General features: G+C 40.9%; 1 protein-coding gene across 1 annotated transcript in view; it reads left to right on the top strand.

Moving 5' to 3' along the window:
- Positions 1-10,460: 10,460 nt before the first annotated feature.
- Positions 10,461-15,233, top strand: part of kcnab1a (potassium voltage-gated channel subfamily A regulatory beta subunit 1a) — a 265,266-nt gene continuing 260,493 nt past the window's right edge. Inside the window, exon 1 of the mRNA XM_041809998.1 lies at positions 10,461-11,222. Coding sequence (XP_041665932.1) covers positions 10,936-11,222 — 287 coding nt within the window. The 5' untranslated portion in view covers positions 10,461-10,935. The remainder of the gene's footprint in view (positions 11,223-15,233) is intronic.

Here is a 15,233-nt window from a genome sequence, read left to right as displayed (position 1 = left end):
TGTATTTAATAGAGTCTGTCAATAACATATAATGTTATCAGCCTCTTTGCTCTCAGGCCTTAGCATAAAGCTGGTTTAGATTTTCTCTGATAATAACAATGGGATTTAGTGGAGAATGTAGGCCAACACATTGGTGTTAAACAGGAGCAGGACAGTCCCTGAGGGCTGGAGAATGATCACTGGCATAATTATGGCTGCTGTAGAGTCAGGAGGCGTAGAAAGAGCTTCCTCGTAAACATATTTATAATGTTTTATTCTGATAAAGACTGGAAATAAAGGGGAACACCGTAGACACAAACACCATTTTTAAAACTACTCAACTAAAAAAGATGCACGGTTTTGTTTTTTTGCTTCTCTGCTCTACTTGTTCTGTTTCTATCATGCTGTGCACTCTGGGTAATTATCAGACATATGCAATCATTGTATAGGGAATCACTCCAAGGGAGGAGTGCATGTGGGGGTGGTGGAAGCAAAGTGAAACAGACAGAAAAAGACAGCTAATTAGTCTCAGGGAGCTGATGGAAAAAACAGAATGAAAAGTAGGTGAAAGAGTAATATTTAATGGTAGGGGAGTTTACAGGAAGGGTGAAACAAGAGTGAAGATGGGATCAAAGCAGAGGCTCAAATACAAGCAACATTCAACTTTATCTGGCCTTACTGGTCACATTTCCTTATCTACTACTGGAAAAACTCCCATATGAAGCGTTTGGGAAGGGCAGGACTTTTTCTTGGAAAGTGATTGGACAAATGTTCTGTCAAATTGATTACTGGCCAGTCGGGGTGACAAAATAAAACAAGGGTAGTTGACATGTGCAGCTCTGGTAAATAACATTAGTCATGGGAATTCCAGCTCATTTCGGTGAGCCGGATCATTTGTCTCAGTTCAGCAAAAAGAGTCGGCTCTTTCGGCTCCCGAACGGCTCTTCACCAGTTTGGGTTCCTTTGACCTGCCAGTTTTAACAATATATGATTATTTTAATCCAATTATCAGTTTTAAAATTGCTGAAAATATCATGCAATTGTTTTTCAAAATGTACTGACTCCCCAAATACCTTAGGGGTCAGATGAAACCTGCTCATTGGCTAGGCTGTATGACACACAGGAAAAAAAAGATTATGTTACACTATCAAACACAAGTCCTTAAAGGTCACATATTTTACCCCTTTAAGACAAGTTTATATCGGTTTCAGAGGCCCCAAAACATGCCTGTGAAGCTTGTTGCTGAAAAACACACTCCTGTATTGGATTTTTGCATGTCTAAAAACCCCTCTGTTTCAGCCCTGCTCAGAATGAGCTGTTTCTGTGTCTGTGGCTTTAAATGTTAATGAATTGTCTGACTCCGCCCCCGACTCCACCCCTCTCCGGAAATGGAGGTGGCTCAATGGAAGTAGCTCTCCTGATCCTCCCCTCAGCTGGCTGCTGGATGAGGAGAGAACTTTGTTCTTAGTGGGGAGGGCCAACCCAACGCTGGGGGCGGGGCTAATTCCCCACATGACATCATGAGGGGAAACTCTGAGACCGGCTTGTTTCAGCACACATTTTCTGAAAGGTGAAGAAAGAGAGGGGGGAGGTAATGGATTTTTCTGATTCTTGGGGGGATTTTTGCAGGCCAGGGTTACATACTATAGTTAGAAAAGCCTGAAAAGTGTATTTTGCATTAAATGTGACCTTTAAATCATGGTGTGCCCGTGGAAGAGGATAAGATATCATCCCTACTCATCAATCAAATAACATGCAGACACCCAAAATCTATATAAAAATAAAATTGTTAATAGTAATAATGATATGAAATAGCTGGGATCCGGCTCTTAACGTTCACGTGAAAGAGCTGGCTCTTTGAACCGGCTCGTTCACGAACTGTCGGTCTCTAACTAACATGAGCTCGACAGGCTGGTGCTGCAGTAATTTATGAATGATGGAGTGTGTTGGTGGATAAAACTCATGCCAGGACCATTCAGGAGGGGTGCAAAAATGTTCTATGCCAAGAAAAGCTATCAGTGGGTTATTTTCTGATCTTGCAAAAATGAAATGATGTCCAGATCTTAAAAAAACTGTTGCTGAGGGTGTAACTGAGCTAAATATTTCACTGGTGGCAGCCATTGTTACCGGCTTGCAATACAATTAAACCCTGCCTGTAGGGTTGAGGTTAAGAGAAGAGCAAAAACATCTTTGAGCATCTCAGAGCAGCTCTTTGCTCTTGGTCAAATAAAAATTTGACTGATTTTTGTTAAAACTGCCGCTATGGCTACATCCAAGCTAATTGCTCCACCAGCATCCATGGTATATACTGGCTTACAGTACAACTAAACCCTGCCTGTTCCTCTCAGAAGCTCACGCCGAAGCAGGTTGGAAGAAGAGCAAAACGTCTCTTCTGTCATTAAAAGCTGTTGTCTTCTTTTAATAAAGAAATGTTTATGCAAAACTAAACCCTGTCCGTAGCTATCGCCTTGTTCTCCTGAAATGATGATGATTGGACTGCTCTGCTCTCAGGCCTGGCACAAACGTTGTAGACTGGAGCTTTGCAAGATGGATCAGTCTGATGACAGACATGAAATCTGACCAGTTCATGCTTTGAAAGGTTACATGTCCACCTCTGATGGCATTATCCCCCTTTCAGCTAGTTATTTATGTCCATTTTAGCATGCTGGCAAATGGAAGACTGGTTGTACTGAATGTGAAACAGTAAAAATATGGACACATCTTATTGCTTTGTGCATGTCATACATTCACTAGTCTACATTTAACACAAATGCAATGCAATCCAGATAAGAAATTCCTTAGAATGATTTCAGTCAGACTATTGTGTTTATATGCATTCTAGTCAAACACAATAGTTCAACTTTGAAAACTCCTAGCTACAGCCCTCAAACTGCCATCTCCTCCTCCCTCTCTCCTCTCTCCAAGTATTCCTGTCAGTGACTCACCTGCCCACACGCAGAGCACTTTAAAGGAGAATGTGACTGTTTGCACTTTTTTGATGCAAAAGGCCAAAATGAAAGACAGTTAAATACAAGACAAGTAAAAGAAATGATCAGTATGTTTGTATAAAGCTTAATTATCAGTAAAATAAAGCTGTTTTAAATGTTAGTGCATGTGCAGGCTCCATGTGTATGGATGTGAGCCTCTTGTGTCTATAAATACACTGTAAACACTCGAGCGTTGCATAAGCTCAGCTGACATTCTTGCTGCCAGGCAGGATCAGTTTTTCCACCCATCCTCCTGGACAATGGACACAGCTGCACCCCCCTCCCCAACTTCTACGTGGTTGTGCATGCATTTATGCTGTTGTCTTTGCATTTGGACTGTAAGTTTATAAAGTTTCTACCACACATAAAAAAACATGTATCCTTAGGTTAGCTGGAGTAAAAAGAAAAAGTTCAGATGTTTTTTAGTAGAAAACATCAAAGGTCATGCTTAAGGCCGGCCACACACTACAGGATTTTAAGCCCGATAAAACAAATGTATCAGACCAGCTGTCATATCTGTCTCAGAGACCATCCAGCATCATGAAGTGCTTTAATGCGGACTCTTTCATTTTCAGTCAGCTCTCCACGTTTTACCATTTTGAACAGGAATGAGGAATTTCAAACTGAATTCACCCAAATCTGAGCCGGCTCACTGGGCTTCTCTGAGAAGTCAGAAATGAATCAAGCACAACATTCAACCACTAAAACTCATTTTTCTGTTCAGAAATGACAGTAAATAACTATAATCTGACATATTCATCAAGAAATATTAATGTGCTTTACTATTTATCAGTTTTTTTGTAAATCAGTAAATTGTAAAATTAATGGATAACAATAATAATTCTATTTTAGCATTAAAAATATCATTATGGTTAAAGAGCTTCTACATATTGGTGTATTAACCATTGCAGAAACATAAAAATGATTGTGGTAATTACCAATGCTGTTAATTTAGGGCAGCTGTGGCAGAAACCTGACTTTGGTTAGGGTTAGGGTGGTCTAATAAATTTGTTAAGCACTGTATGTAAAGAAGGCAGCCATACTTGGACCCAAATGAGGCCTGAAGCAGTGTGATTGCAGACCATAGGGGGACTGGGGAGTCAAGTGTGGCAAAGAACAGGGCAACTGGGTCTAACGTGAGTGCAATCTTACAGTGAGTTTTGTTGACTAAAACCATGGCTAACAATATCTGTTGACTGACGTTTTGTCATGAAGGAACTCAAGACTGAAACCGGCTCAAAAGAAATCTTTGGTGGTAGAAACTTTAATGAAAGGTAAGTGTAGGTAACCTTGCAAAGCAGATGGATTCACCCGTTTCTGTGTTTCTCACTGGTGCACCCATCTTGCAAAGCTCCCGTCTGAACTGTTTGGGCCCGGTTAAAAAGTGACAGGGCCAATCAGCGTTGAGGGGCAGTACTAAAGAGTTTTTTTGAAGGCTCTGCCCTTTCCCAAACGCTGTGTGTTTCACACATCCATGTGGCGTTCCAGGTTAAAGTTTAGATGGCCAACATTCAAATTCAAGCATATAATTAGTAAATACACAAGGAGAGATTTTGTGTATAGCATTCAGTGTATGTATATATTTTCTTCAGTACACTTTAAAGTAAAACCTCAATTCCAAAAAAGTTGGGACGTTGTATAAAATGTAAATAAGAACAGAATGTAATGATTTTCATATCACGTAATCCCATATTTTATTCACAATAGAACATAAATTACATACCAGATGTTGAACCTGAGATTTTTTACCATTTATAATAAACATTAGCTCATTTTGATGTAACTGGCAACTCAAAAAAAGTAGGGACGAGGCAACAAAAGGCTAAAAAAGTAGGTTATTCTGATGAGAAAGAACTGGAGGACCATTAGCTTTAAGATTAGGTTAAGAGGTCACTGACCGGGCATAAAATAAGCTTTAAGAGAGGCAGAGTCTCTCAGAAGTAAAGATGGGCATACGTTCACCAAGCTGTGAAAAATGGTGTCTAGAAATTGTGAGACAGTTTTAGAAAAATGTCCCTCATCGTAAGACTTTGAATCTCCCACTATTTCCAGTTCATATTATCATCAAAAGGTTTGGAGGATCTGGAGAAATCTCTGTGAGCAAGCGACAAGGCTGAAGAGGCCCTCAGGGGCCACTGCAGTAAAAACAGACATGATTCTACTAGAAATCCCTGCATGGGCTCAGGAACACTCCCAGAAATCACAGTTCAAGCTGGATCATGGAGAGAAGAAGCCATATGTGAACAGGATGCTGTCCTCCTCATTTAAAATGCACTGAGGCAAAATGGAAAACTGTTCTGTGGTCAGATGAATCAAATTTGTAATTCTTATAGGAAACTACAGACGCTGTGTCCCACAGACTAAAGAGGAGAAGGAGCATCCAGCTTATTCTCCTGGCTCAGGTCTAAAGCCTGTATCTCTGATGGTATGGGGTTGCATTAGTGACTATGGTGTGGGCAGCTCTAACCTCTGGAAAGTTTTAGAGCAACATATGCTCCCATCCAGACAACGTCTCTGTCAGGGAAGGCCTTGCTATTTCAGCAACATGATGCTAAACCACATACCACATCCATCACAACAGCATGGCTTCACAGGAGGAGAGTCCAGGTGCTAAGTGGCCTTTCTGCAGCCCAGACCTTTCACCAACAGAAAACATTTGGAGCATCATAGAAGGAACAGCTAGAATGCTACATCAGACAAGAATGGGACAACATTCCTCTCCCAAAACTCAATTCAAAATGAGCTAAAAAAAAGTCTCAGTTTGAACATAGATGTTGTTTCTGTTCTGTTGTAAATTAAATATGAACTAATGAGATTGGACAAGCAAAGACTTCCCTTTTTAATTACATTTACAATTATGTCCCAGCTTTTTTGGAATCAGGGCTGTAATCAAAGTATTGATCATGCATTGATATATTAATTTTATAGGATGGATAAAGACTCAGTTAGTGTTTAGAATAAAGAGGACTGATCCTCAGGTCTGAGCTAGGGTTAGATGGCAGGAGTGGATAAAGACTCAGTTAGTGTTTAGAATAAAGAGGACTGATCCTCAGGTCTGAGCTAGGGTTAGATGACAGGAGTGGATAAAGACTCAGTTAGGAGTGTTTAACTCTCCTCATGTAAACTCTGCAGCTCATGTTGGCTCTCATGTGTCTGCTGGACTCCTCTATGTTTGGGAATCTTAAACTTTGCTGAAACTCTCTTGAATGATGAATAAGGAATGGTCTTCCACACTGAGTGTTGAATCTCCTGATATGGGAGAATGGCATTTCTCATGATTCCCACAATCCACCAGAGGACCAGACGTGATGTCATTGAACGCTCCCTGGAGGGGGTCAGAGGTGGGAGATTATACGCAGCCTGTGTGTTTGTGTGAACGTATATGAGCGTGGAGTCAGAGGGAGAACACGGGGAAACAGAGGGAGATGATTCTGTGGCTCACTTCAGGACAGAAACATGACCATCAGCTGTGTGCATGTGTCTGTGAGAGAGCCGGAGCTTATTTTAGGTGTTTGTGATGGGCAAAACTCCAGAGTACACTTTGTTGAGAGAGAAGCAGGGCTAGGGCTGGGAAACAGAGACCAAAATCACAACCACATTCATTGAACTACAGTCCAAGTCTTCCTCTTTTAAGTACTAAAACCAAACCCTTTATTTGACTGGCTGGCCATCACTCAGTCTGTGAGGAAACTCCCCTCCTGATGGAAACCAGCTCTAGGTTTCAGCTTCCATTCTGCTGCTGGATTTCTTACCTGGGTCTGAGGTTTAGCTCTGAGCTGGATCAAAAATGTTGCTTATTTTGAACCTGAAACAATTTGCAGGATAACAAACATTTGGAAATTTACTCCCACTGGATCATTTTAAAGCCGTGTTTACATGTTTACTGCCAATTTAACCCAAAAAACTGATGGTGTAGCTGCTTCAGTCCTTTCTTTGCTCCTCTTGTCTGCATGCTGTCTCTGCTGTATTTTAATCTCTTCTAATAGTAAATGACGTTTAAACTCCCCCTTGAAAAGAGTTCTTAATCTTAAGGCTCCTCCTGGTTAAATAAAGGTTATGTTGATATATCTATATATCACATCTATATTAATTTAAAAAGTACCATTACAATGTCAAACATAGGTTTATAGATATTTAACTGAGGTCTGACAGGATCTCAAATAGGTCGTTTCCACCGAGCGGTCCGGCTCAGTTTGGTGCGGTACAGCATGCTTTATTTGGCGTTTCCATAGAGACAAGGTCCCAAAAAAACGACCCATGCTGGCCCACTTTTCGGCACCCTCCCGTAGGGGTGCCAATCTTACCTAACCGTACCAAAAAGGTGGAGCTACACACACAACAATAGGGGCTGCACTGACGTCACGTCAGCGCACGACTCGGCTGCTCGCCTCTGGGCTTCAAAGATGGAAGTCTGCGCTGTGAGGAGCGGCGAAAACGGGAGAAAAATGGACCAGTATCTGCCTACATGGGAAATATTTGGACTCGACAGAGATCCAAACTGTTTCCTAGTCTGTGGATATTGGTATCTGGCCACAAATCCAGTTTCCTGACGTTTATCTGGATGATTTTAAGAACTCAAAGCAGAACCTGAAGGCTCACATCAGCCTGATCCATCCGCGATGGATGAGAAACTAACTTAATGCTGAAGTTTTGTGAGTACGAAGCCTTTGAACAGTTCATTCTCTTCTGTAACTAGTTATTAATCTACGTCTTACGTTAGCTAACCTGTGAAAACATTGCTCTGTGGTTGTTGAACGGGCTGTGAATTCTCCCAGTACAGCTCTAAACTTTCATATTTTGTCATATAAACTGTTCTAGTCTAGATATACTCACATATTAACGTAGCGTTAAGACTCTAAACGTCTGTACACGTACTCCATCAGCTGAGGATCTGACAGCAGTTAACATGATTAAGATGTAGTCATTTTTTAAAAGCACTTTCAGCTGAAATAAAGCTGTTTACTGCTTATTCCAGACTGATTTCTGTCACTCATCCTTTCTGTAACTCTGCAGCTGGAACAGCTGACTTGTGCTGTCTGTGACTTCACATTCATCGCCTTTACAGCCCCGCCCACCTAAGTCAGAGCACGGGTGTCTGTGGAAACGCTAACTATTTTAGGGTTTAGTGTACCAAACCATACCAAACCGAACTGAACCAAACCGGACCTCCTGATGGAAACATGGCTATATATTCTTCTATAATTCTTCATTTCTATAGCTCTGTCAGGACCTGTTTTGTGATGGAGCTGGCATTTCCAGTGAGTCCCAGCATGTACGTGTGCTGTATCATCACTTCTTGTGCACATTCCAGTTTAGCTGTTTGTTTTTTTTTTTTTTTTACCTCGCCACGGAGGTCATGTGATCAGGTGGGTTTGTTCGTTTGTTTGTTAGCAACATAACTCAAAAAGTTGAGGATGGATTTTGATGAAATTTTCAGGAAATGTCAGAAATGGCAAAAGGAAGAACTGATGAGATTTTGGGACTGATCCGGATCACCGCCATTTTCATTTTATTTCATTTTTTTCTTTTTCATCCTACATTTTCATGTTGTTTTATTCTGAAATGTCTTTTAAAAAAGTTTGACTCTCAGGTGGTACAGGGCCTATAAACTAAACAGGAGAGAAAAGCAGTTAAAAAACAATGTGTAACAGAATTAAAATATACAGAGTTCAGTTTTAGAATTTAATGAATGTTAACTCGGATTCCAGATGTTCTTCTGAAGAGAGATTTGACTGCTCTGTGTTTTTAATGGTGCTTTGTACTTTTCAGGGTTTGACAATAACAGGCTCTTGGCCTTGGCCTGAAAATATAAGCCAAACAACGAGCATGAACGGACAGAATCTGATCGTTTTTTAACTTGTCGGGTGGAACAAGGAAAATTTTCTTTGAACTTTCCAGAAAAGCGATGCACTGGAAAGGAGACAAGCCTTAATGTCAAAACCTGAAATTCTTTAATGGTGCCTTGTACGTTGTTTAATTGTTTAAAGGTGTTTATAAGCAGAAAAGCAGTTCAAAAGTCAAGCAGTTTTTAAGGTATTAGTAGTAGTACTAACGCTTTACTACTACCGGTTTGCATATTGACGTTGTTCTTTGTTAAATTATTTAAGGAACAATGAAATTTTTTGCGTGTCATTTAAAAAAAGTTGCTACTTGAAGGAAAAAATAAACATTTTTCAATTTGTTTATATCATGGTGTGCTCAGAATGATTGGTGGACTTGTCTGTGAATTGAACAGAGGATATGCTGTGAAATGAATGAATTATCTGTTTTAGGATTGATGGAAGTGACTGTAAATTCTACAGAGAATATCCTGTAAATCTATGGAAATATCCATTATAGGGTTGACAGAAATGACCTTAAATTCTACAGAGAATATCCTGTAAACCTACGAAAATATCCGTTATAGGATTGACAGAAATGACCTTAAATTCTACAGAGAATATCCTGTAAACCTATGAAAATATCTGTTATAGGGTTGACAGAAATGTCTGCAGAATAACGGACAATGTAGTGGCAGAAAATTGCCAGCACATTGTCCGTTATTCAACGGATTTTTTTCTTACAGTGCAGGAGAGCAGAGATGGGATGGGCCAGCTACAGGGACAGTAGCTGTGTAATTACAGGCCACCGCCGTGCTTTCCAGGGCCTGATCCAGCTCACTGCATACTGGGTGCCCAGGACCCGGTGAGTTGGTTCAGAATCCACGCGCACCATGGCGGGGTTAACTGGGAGGATACCAGGAGAGATGGTGCATGGGCCTGGCAGTGGGCTGGAGGATGGCCATCAGGAGGCCAGAGGAAGCCAAATATTTCATTTTTTAACATGAGAGTAAATGCTTCTAATAAAAAAATCCAATAATTTCACACTAAGACTAAACATCTCAAGTTGTCAGTAAGAATATAATCACTGCCACTGTTAGAGGTTAACAGTGTAAAGAATTATTTTTCTGAGCATTAGCTGCAGCTTCATAGAAGTAACATTGTCTTACCTTAAATCTCAGTTGTAAATATATTAAACTTTATCTTAAAACCCATAATATTGCCCAGCCCTAGGTGGGAAAGACAGAGGGCATGAGATGAAAGACAACAACGATAAAATAAATAAAACACAGATGTGGTTATGGATGAAATTTTGAGTAAATATTGAGCTCACAGAAAAATAGTGTAAAAACACAGAGTGATGGGTGGGGGAAGGAAAAAGTCAGAGAGAGAGAAAAATACTGGAGGAGAAATGAGGAAAAATCTTGAGTACGTGAAAAGGCTTCTGACAGAGAAACAAAAGAGGGATGATGGAGGAAAGAGTGGGAGAGAGGATGAGAGGGAGTTAAGGAGGAAAAAAGAGGGAAAAGGAGAGAGAGGGAATGAGATCGAGAGAGAGAGAGAGGCAGAGAGAGAGAGGGAGGGCGGGAAAAAAATGTCCCAGATTCCCCTGCCATTTAATAGGGAGCAAAACCAAACTGAGCTTCTAATGTAGACGGGCTGAGCGGGGGGCAAAGTGACAGCATGAGAGTGAGCGAGTAGTGTGAAAGGGAGAGAGAGAGTGGGGAATATCTGTGTGGATGTCTCTCTCTCTGTCTGCATGTGTGCACGGATACAGATAACATATGTGGCAGAGCGCACATGGAGGAGAACATGTGAAGACAAAGCCAGATTTTTTTATGAGGATGTTCAGCCTGCAGACAGAGCGGACTCTTTAATGCTGTGTTTCTCTTTAAATCATGTTGGATTTTTCCGTGTTTTTTTCTTTTCTTTTCTCTTTTCTGATCAAAGAAGTCTGACACATGTGCTGCTTCATCTAGAAGGAAAAGTTCCCTTTTCTTTGGGCTTTAATTTCACTCACTCAGAAAGTCCTCTGCTCCATGTAGCTGCAGGTGTGTGGGCGAGAGGCCTACCTGGATTACTCTGAGCGTACATGTTTGTGGGACGGACTCACAGAAGACGGGAGAGACTGAAAGTAAGGAGGAGAGAAGATGTACCTCTATAAAGCTACATGCCCTGAGATCCCCAACCCAAAGCAGAAGGGGCCCAGAGGTCAGGGAGGAGGTCAAGGTGGGGTCCAGGGCCAAGGCCCGCTCCAGGGGCGGCTTGTGAGGCAGGCGTCTGCAGGTATGGGCCCCCGACCCCTCGCTCCTGTCATGTTGTGGACGGGAAACAAGCCTAACAGTGTGGTGGAGCTCAAACAGCTGGAGGAGTTCCTCAACTTCCACTCGCTGTCGCTGCACGACACGATCAAGAGCAGGACGGGCATGGTGTACAGGTAACGGCATGGGTGTATGTGTTTGAGTGAATGACTGGAGGATTAGTTAAAGCTCTGCTCCTCAGTGCTTTAAGGCTTACATCCACTGGGCGATCTGTTGCCATGACGGCCCTCAGTATTTCTGCCAAAGGGGATTGATGCTGTTTCCATACGTACTGGCTGAGGGATTTGGAGCTCAGGGTCACTGGATGGTGATTGGTCGAGGTCTTTGGCTTCTTACTTGATGCGGAGTTTATATTCTTCTTAGTTTGATGTGAGGCAAAGAAAAGTTCGAGACACGATGGAGATCTGAACTGAGGTTTGGAAAAGTTTAGAACTAAAATTGAGACAAGAGAAGCAGAGAATGCACCCATACAACTTTAAAAACTTTAAGGTTTGACAGTTTGATCTAAGATGCTCTGAGCTTTCTCCCCTAGTCTTGGACAGTTTTGTTCTTGATCAAAACTTAAAGGGATATTTCAATATTTTTTTTATAAATGGGTAGTATGAGGCATGTAGCAGTAGCAGTGGCATTCCAGTGAGCATAGCTCCTCTAAGAAGGACTTGCTGGTTGTACCTGGAAGCTAGGCAAGACAGCACAACAGATGGGTACAGTTTCTCCCCAGAATTTAGCAAATTTAGGTAAAAATGGGCCACAAAACAATGCTGTATAAAACATACGCACTAATTTAAAAAAGATAAAATCATTTTATTTTACACCCAGGATACCTCTGTTTTTGCCGCTACTTTGAATGCTTTGGCTACCTGTAATGTGCTCTTGCTCTGCATATAAAACAACACGCTTCAAAATGTTTGAAAGTACGTACGTTTGAGCCAGCATTGTTTTGTGGCCATTTTTTTTTGAACTTGCTAAATTCTGGGTAGAAACTGTACCAATCTGTTGTGCTGTATAGCCTAGCTTGCTGGCCGGTACAACCAGTGAGTCCTTCTTCACACTTAAACGGCTGTGGATCTCTACATGCCTAAAACAGCCAACGGGTCAAATTTACCTGTCATTAAAGTGCCTTGTTTTATTATAAATAACACCGATCAATGACTGTTTGTTAACCACTGACACTGAACAGCTTATTAACCACAGATAGAAAACTAAATCACTGTTGGACGATAATCGTCACATAGAAAATTGTCTTTGGACTGATTGTTAATCCTGAAACTTCCTCATCACCGTATTCTTCTTTGTTAGAGATTACCTTTAGACATTTAACAGTGGTAAATGTTGTTTTCCCTGTTGTCTCCATGCTGAAGGTTGATCTATGACTACTGCTGCAGTAGAGAGAAGGTATTTCCATTGCAGCATCTGTTTATGGCTGGTGTGAAATAAAACAGTGGGAAAATCAAGGCTTTCTAATGGGGTAAATCTGACCTGCATGACGGTTCTAGATATAAATGTCCATTAAATAAATTTAGGTTTAGTCAAAGGTTTATTTTTATGACACCAGGTGCTATTTAACAGACTTTTAGGAAAAGTCAAATACTGACAGTCTTTAAAACTGTAGACACATCAAGTAAGATACAATTAAAGAACAGCCTTGAGTAAATTTTACCCATCGGCAGTTCTAGTGTTAAAGGAGCAATGCTCACTAAAATCACTGAAACTAATGCCACTACTACTGCTACACACCTCACATAACTCGTCTTCAAAAATAATGAAATATCCCTTTAAGCTGTGACTTATCAGAACTGATGCTGTAATGCAGGAGCAGTATTTTTAGAGTTGCACAACCAAAGCATTTCAGACTGGACATCAGGGCTGGGACCAAAAATTAGATCTCGATATTTTCAAGGAAGTGGTAATACATAAAATACGTAAAGAGTCAATTGATACGGTTTCTTCAGGGTCGATATTGACACCAAACTGCAGGTCAAAGATGCAGAAAAATAAACAGTAGCACTGTCAACATGAGAAACAGCACAGAGCAACAGCAGCAGGAAACAGGAAGTGATGTTGTACACGCCCTGTATCAGTGCCACCCAGGTCTCAGTGCTGATTGGCTGGAAGTTGTGTGACATCTAGCCAGTCAGATAGGGATGTGGGCGTGAAATTCTGCAACCAGGAGGCTCTCGGTCAGAACAATCACACAATATGAGGAGTTCAGGGCAGCGCTGCTCAGCTCTGCTGTTTGCTTTAGGACCGTCTAATAAAACCATCTCATCATCATGAGGCGATTTTACCAAACAGAAAACTGTTGTTTTGTTTTCATTCATAAATTCCTCATAGTGAGGGAGAAATGCACAGGAAAAGGAGCTTTCGTGTCCTCGCTGGAATCAATCCCAGAATGCACATGTGCTCTTGAATCTAACATGGAAGTGCAGTTTTCAGTGCAGTTCTCCCTCATTATGAGAAATGAATGAATTAAACACAAACATCAGTTTTCTGTTGGCTAAATACTAGAGATGTGAATCCGTATCACATGATTCCATTTGTTCCAGTGTGTTCAACAAAGAGCGAGATGTGCTCAAAATAATGCTTTTAGTGTATTTGTAGCATTTCTTCAAATCGACTGGTAACATCAAAAACAAAGAAAACACATTTGTGTTTAACATGAATTAATTGTGTGAGCTTAAGAGAAATGTATTTACTGGAAACTCATCAGCAAAAATAAAACAAAAACTATTATAAAGCCAAAGCCTTTACTGTAAACAAGGCTGTGAGAGATCAGGTGTTATGTTTAAAAAAGTCGCTGTGTTCACTGGTGACTTTTGAACTGAATGTGTTAGCGGTTGTCATAGCGACAGCGTTGCTTAAACACACAATATATCCTGTCTTGTTTCTGTTTCCTGTTATTTATGCATATGTATGCTTAGAGGATATGAACTAAAAAACTTTTCAATACCTGTTGTAAACATGGACACATTTGAGGAGGAGTCAGTTAACATGGTAACTGTTTAAACCCATACACCGGTGTTTGAACACACAGGAGATCCCGTCATTTCTGTTGTCTGATACTACTGGCTGATATTTCACTCTTTTGTACTCAGGTGAATGTGTCTGTCACTTTAACACAGTGAGCAGATACGTCAGGTAAGACTTCCTCTCACCTGGGATTGTAGAATCCAGTCTTAAAACTTTTGTTTTGGAGAAAGACGAACTCACAGCTCCATAGACCGTGAAAGTCTGGTTAAATGACAAAGGCAATTTTCAAAATCTGGGAGTGCTAAAGAAGACGATATATGAATACGGCAGTGATGACTAAAATTAAAAATGTTCATAGACAGCCTTTTTTCCATGACAAAACCTAGACTAAGACCAACAAAAACAGATTTTTGATGACTAAAACGGACCGAAACTAAGTTTAGTTTTCGTCAGGATGACTAAAACTAGACTAAGATGTAATGCCTTTTTCGTCAGACATTCAAAATCTGTGATATTGCTCCACTGTTGGTAAATCTGTCAAAAACAATGCACCTGTATCTATTCTGGCTCTCAGCTGTAGAAAGCAGGGACCCAGGTTTAGCAGAGAACACACTACCATGATTTGGTACCAGATTTGAGCAAGAGAATAAATGCTTGGACTAAATGTAAAGACTAAAATGTGAGGACTTTTTATGGACTAGACTAAAATGTCTGGGGTTTTCGTCGACTAAAACTAGACTAAAATTAGGAAGGATTAACCTGACGGGAAAGCTTCAATAGGAAACGTTTGAGAAAAGGCAGAGGCTCTGAAAAAAAAACTCGGAGTATGATTGGGTGAACGTTCTGTCTGTCACATCTCTACGGGCCAATCAGAGCAACAAAACACGTGACGCAGCTGCTAGCAAGCTGAGTGTGCGCAGCTACTGAGGAATAACGCGAAACATGGCGACTGTAGACATGTCAGTACTCGACTTTTGTGGTTTTTGAAAATATGTCCTCCTGTAAGTGACACTGAAAAGGAAGGTGGTGGAGTGTGAAATAACAAACTCTACTGTCATCTCAGATACAACAAGAGAAAACTGTAGACCAAAATGGATGTGTCCGAACTCTTCCAGTAGTGAGGATTCAGGAAAACCAGTGAGCTGTCTAAGTCAGGC

This window comes from Cheilinus undulatus, linkage group 2 (genome assembly GCF_018320785.1).
Source record: "Cheilinus undulatus linkage group 2, ASM1832078v1, whole genome shotgun sequence".
Classification (NCBI taxonomy): domain Eukaryota; kingdom Metazoa; phylum Chordata; class Actinopteri; order Labriformes; family Labridae; genus Cheilinus; species Cheilinus undulatus.
This window is presented reverse-complemented; position numbering and strand designations above follow the sequence as displayed.